Here is a 4,290-nt window from a genome sequence, read left to right as displayed (position 1 = left end):
GCAAAAGAGCTGTTTAGATGCAAGGCTGGGATTTTAGAGAGAGAAACATTGCTATAATTGTTCAATATATAAAAGCATTAATAGGAGCAGTGACATAAGTTCTCCAAACTCTTTTAAATCTCTTTATTGTATTTGGCTTAAGTTTTTAAGTTCCTCCTTCCCTGATGATAACAACATGAACTTCCCTCAAAGGACAAATACTCTTCCTTTGTTTTCAAACTTGTGTTCCTAATAATAAGGCACTAAAGTTAGTTCCCATGATGCAGTCTGTGTGTGAGGCTTGATTTACAACACAGCCAGATTCTGATGTGGACCCACCTGTGGAGAATATATCTGCAGCCACAGCCAGGAAAGCATCCGACACAATGTTCTCTGAGGCCACGGTGATGTTGAGCTGTCGCGCTACGTTGCGGTACACGTTTGGTCGAAGGTACTCCAACTCATCACCTGGCCAAAACACAAGAGACTAAACTCATTAAACTCTAAATAGTGTGTTTGTGGTTACTTTTGAAGAAGTAGTAAGGCAAACTTGTTAGATTTAATTATGTTAGTGGTATGGTTGCTTCAGCCTCGATCTTAAGTCTGGCATAGCCTACTAATACTATGGTAGCTAAAGTTAGCTTTAGCTGAATAGTGTTCTATAACAGACAAAATTAAGTCCGTTGGCTGACATAATTACTCTTCTCCACTAACAAGCTACATGTCTCAATTTAAAGTTGGTTTTGAGAGTCTTATCAAAACAATGAATATTGATACCGCTCTCATGTCATGTCTAGGCGGCCATCTTTGAAGGATAAATTCTGTAGCAGCGGCAGGAGCTGTCAATATCGCCTACGTCTCCCTAGTTTACTTCCCTCGTTGGAAATAAATTCATTGTAACCCAATGGCCCTATTTTGTTCTATTCATCAGTCATAGAGTTGCTGTTAAAGCCAGCAGCACAACAAATGAAAAAGTCACGCTGCTTCATTCGGAGGCAGGGTGCAACAGCTAACGTGGCTTTGTTTAAAGGTAGTCATTAACTGGACGAGACAAAAATAAGTGCTGTTCTTACAGTTGTTGTACTAATACAACTAACAAGATATAAAGTGTAAATGAGAGATATAGTGTATTAGGTGTTATTAGGGGCAGAGCCATGCTAGGGTTTTCTCCTGTTTCCAATCATTGTGTTAAGCTAAGCTAACAGGCAGCTGGCTCCAGCTAAATATACTCTACATAGGCCTACATTTTTTCAGCAGAACATTTTATTTTTCAAAAATAAATGCTTACAGGTTTACGAGGAGTAGATGATTTGTTGTAGTCTAAACCGGAATTACATCATATCTAGTAGACTTTAAAGAAAACAAAGTCCAAAAGCAATCAAACTGATCTTTAGATTATGCCTCATAGGTTTACCAACTCTGTCTTGAGCACCGTTTATAAAGTCTTTCTGCCTGAAAGAGTTCCCAAACATCCTCCCTGTTTGTTTCTAACAAACTCAGAGTCTGTTTCATCTGAGTTTCCAGTAAATTGCATAACTATTTAAACGGGAGGTGGGGTGATAAAAGGCAAACTTCCGACGGGTGGAGTATCAGCTTTCTCAGTGAGCAAACATTACAATGAAACTGTCGCCTTCATTTTCTGGGGAATACCAGGAATCACTTCAAGGTCTTCCAGGGAAAATGAAAGGTAATCCCAAAACACATTTCTAAATAATGACGTCAAACCTCCACCAGGATGTATACTTTTAGTTCATTTTCTTGATATTTGGAGTACAGGACTTTTACTTGTCCATTTTAAATCATGGTTTTAAAACTTTTACTAATGTAAAAAACTGAATAATTAGTTCAAACACTGATCAAATGTACAATGCAGTTCAGGTCCACAGATCTCTTTATAAAAATACCAATAACATGACATCTGTGTATTCCATATATTAAATGTAAACTTATGTAATGAATACTATGGAAATACTGTGCATTTGGTGTAAATACCATTGAACTAACCATGACTGTTTCTCTCTCTTCTATTCTATAAATGACGTTCTTATAAAGTGCAGTGTATGGTCTACCATTGTCTTACCAGAGGTGGGAATTAACTAGTACATTTATTCAAGTACCGTACTACTAAGTACTATGTTTGTCATACTAGTTTACTTGAGTATTTCCATATCATGCTACTTTATACTTCTACTCCTTAACAGTTCGTAACATTTATTGTAGGCTACTTTTTACTCCACTACATGTATTAACACTAATAAATACCAGATACTGTACATATAAAACACATGATATTATACTCCAGTACGTTACTACCAATATATATATTTGTTAATGGTCTTAATATTAACAAAATACAACATTTAAATGTTCTTACATGTACATTAAGCATACTTCTACTTAACATTCTGAATTCGGGACTTTCACCTGTGATTAAGAATTTGCAGACCAAAGTATTTCTACTTTTAAAGGATCGAAGTACTTATTCCACATTGACTCTCCTCACAACTCACCCAGCCACAGCATCACGGAGGAGATCTCCCCCAGAGCCCCCCCCGAGGCAGCCAGGCCGTGCTCGGGTTTGGACCAGCCTATCCCGGCTCGGTTCAGCCTGGAGTGGATGTAGTCCCTGCACAGCGCCTTGGCCTGGGACACCAGCTCCTTGTCGGTCGGCGAGCGGTCAAACACTTCAGCAGCGAACACGGAGGAGCGGCGCAACATCTCCATGCCGCCGTCGCATCCACCGGGACCGCGCTGCGCTCCTCCCCGCACCGCTTCTTCCCGGCACAGCCCCCTACCTCTGCCCCTGTCCTGCAAGGGAAGATTTATGGAGATTATCTCCTGCATAACAAATACTGGATTAGTTTGTAGACATCGTCTTAAATCTGAATATAGCCGCACTATAAATGTTAAATAAACCGAGGAACAGTCTGACACGAGCGGAAAGTTTTGTATGAGTTCATAAAGTAACACTTAATGCGCCCAAAGTAAGGAACATTAAATCACACTTACCCGGGGTTAACTGGCTAATTCGCCCCTATTAGAATATCCATACTAACGGTCACTGATGAAGAGGAGGTTTGATGAAGGGAAGATTTGATGCCACTCTTACAGTCTGACAGGCTCTCCTTCTAAGGGCACTTATTGTGAAGTCCAAAGGCGTAGATAAGCAGAGCAACACAAGCCCCGCCCCTCCCCCAGCGCGCGCGCGCACACACACACACACACACACACACACACACACACAACTAGTTAACACTAGTTACTAGCTACTGTGTCCTCGTGGAGCACATGATATAGCATAATGTAGTACTGTATAGTGTATACTAAACTACAGTCTTTCAAGTGAATTACATTTGGTCCACATTGCCAAACTACAGTAATAAAAAGCTCTTACATAAAAAGTACTTTTACTTTTGATACTTGGAGTACATTTAGCTGATAATACTTCTGTATTTTATGTTATTCTGAAATGGGTCATATCAGTAAGCTACTCTTTGTACTTTAAGTACATTGTTAAGCTAATGCTTTTCTACTTTAACTTAAGTCATATTTTGAAATGAGGACTTTTACTTTCAATGGATTATTTTACGACAACAGTATTTTTACTTTCACTAGTACACAAGTAAAGGAATTTAGTACTTCTTCCAACAATGCTTGTATACTATACACCGGCAGATGTTAGCTTATCTAAAGACTGGAGACAAAGGGAACAGCTAGCCTGGTTAAAGATGACATATACCTTTTTTTATCACTGGCAGATTTTGTAGCACTGGTGGTAAATTTAGGTGAGTGAGCATTTATTAAAAGCACAATGTGTGTTTTGTTTTTTAAGGAGGAAATAGGGTGAAAACCATAGACTGTATATATAAAGGGGAAAACACACTGTCACATGGTGACTGCCTACTCATTATATTGTGAAAAGAGGAAGCTCAGATATTATTTGTTCCCTCTGACACGAATCCAGTGAGAGTGCAGTGATTACAGCACTGTGATAAGGATTTGAAACCAACACATAGCATTCTGTCACAAAGTATTCATCATGTTTGATGTGCTTATGAAATTGTTATCTGTAAACAGTCTTTTAACTTGACCTGTGAGATAAATGTATCAAGTTCAAATCCATTTCTGCTGAGCCGTGTTGTTTTCAAGCCCAACTCTGACAGTGAGCAGCTGTACACCTTCTCCACTCCCCAACAGAAAAAAAGACTTCCTTGGCAGACGAGTCACTTTGTGGTTCTGGGGAAGCCGCTCCCCAGTCACGCTGTTTGGACATGCCTGAAGAATGCCATGCTTTGTTTATGAACGCTCAAC

The 4,290-nt window shown here is 39.5% G+C and overlaps 1 protein-coding gene across 1 annotated transcript; it reads right to left on the bottom strand.

Annotated features, from left to right (window-relative positions):
* Positions 1–214: 214 nt before the first annotated feature.
* LOC104956155 (bcl-2-related ovarian killer protein homolog A-like) lies at positions 215–3,109 on the bottom strand. The gene is made up of 3 exons (XM_010783610.1): positions 2,989–3,109; positions 2,490–2,787; positions 215–447 (listed from the first exon to the last, which is right to left on the bottom strand). The coding sequence occupies exons 2-3, from the start codon at positions 2,701–2,703 to the stop codon at positions 215–217; spliced, it is 447 nt and encodes a 148-aa protein (XP_010781912.1). The 5' UTR covers positions 2,704–2,787; positions 2,989–3,109.
* Between the last annotated feature and the right edge of the window lie 1,181 nt (positions 3,110–4,290).

This window comes from Notothenia coriiceps, unplaced genomic scaffold (genome assembly GCF_000735185.1).
Source record: "Notothenia coriiceps isolate Sejong01 unplaced genomic scaffold, NC01 NC01_scaffold00025494, whole genome shotgun sequence".
Lineage (NCBI taxonomy): Eukaryota > Metazoa > Chordata > Actinopteri > Perciformes > Nototheniidae > Notothenia > Notothenia coriiceps.
The sequence above is the reverse complement of the archived record's forward strand: the minus strand, read 5'-3'. Positions and strand labels throughout refer to the sequence as shown.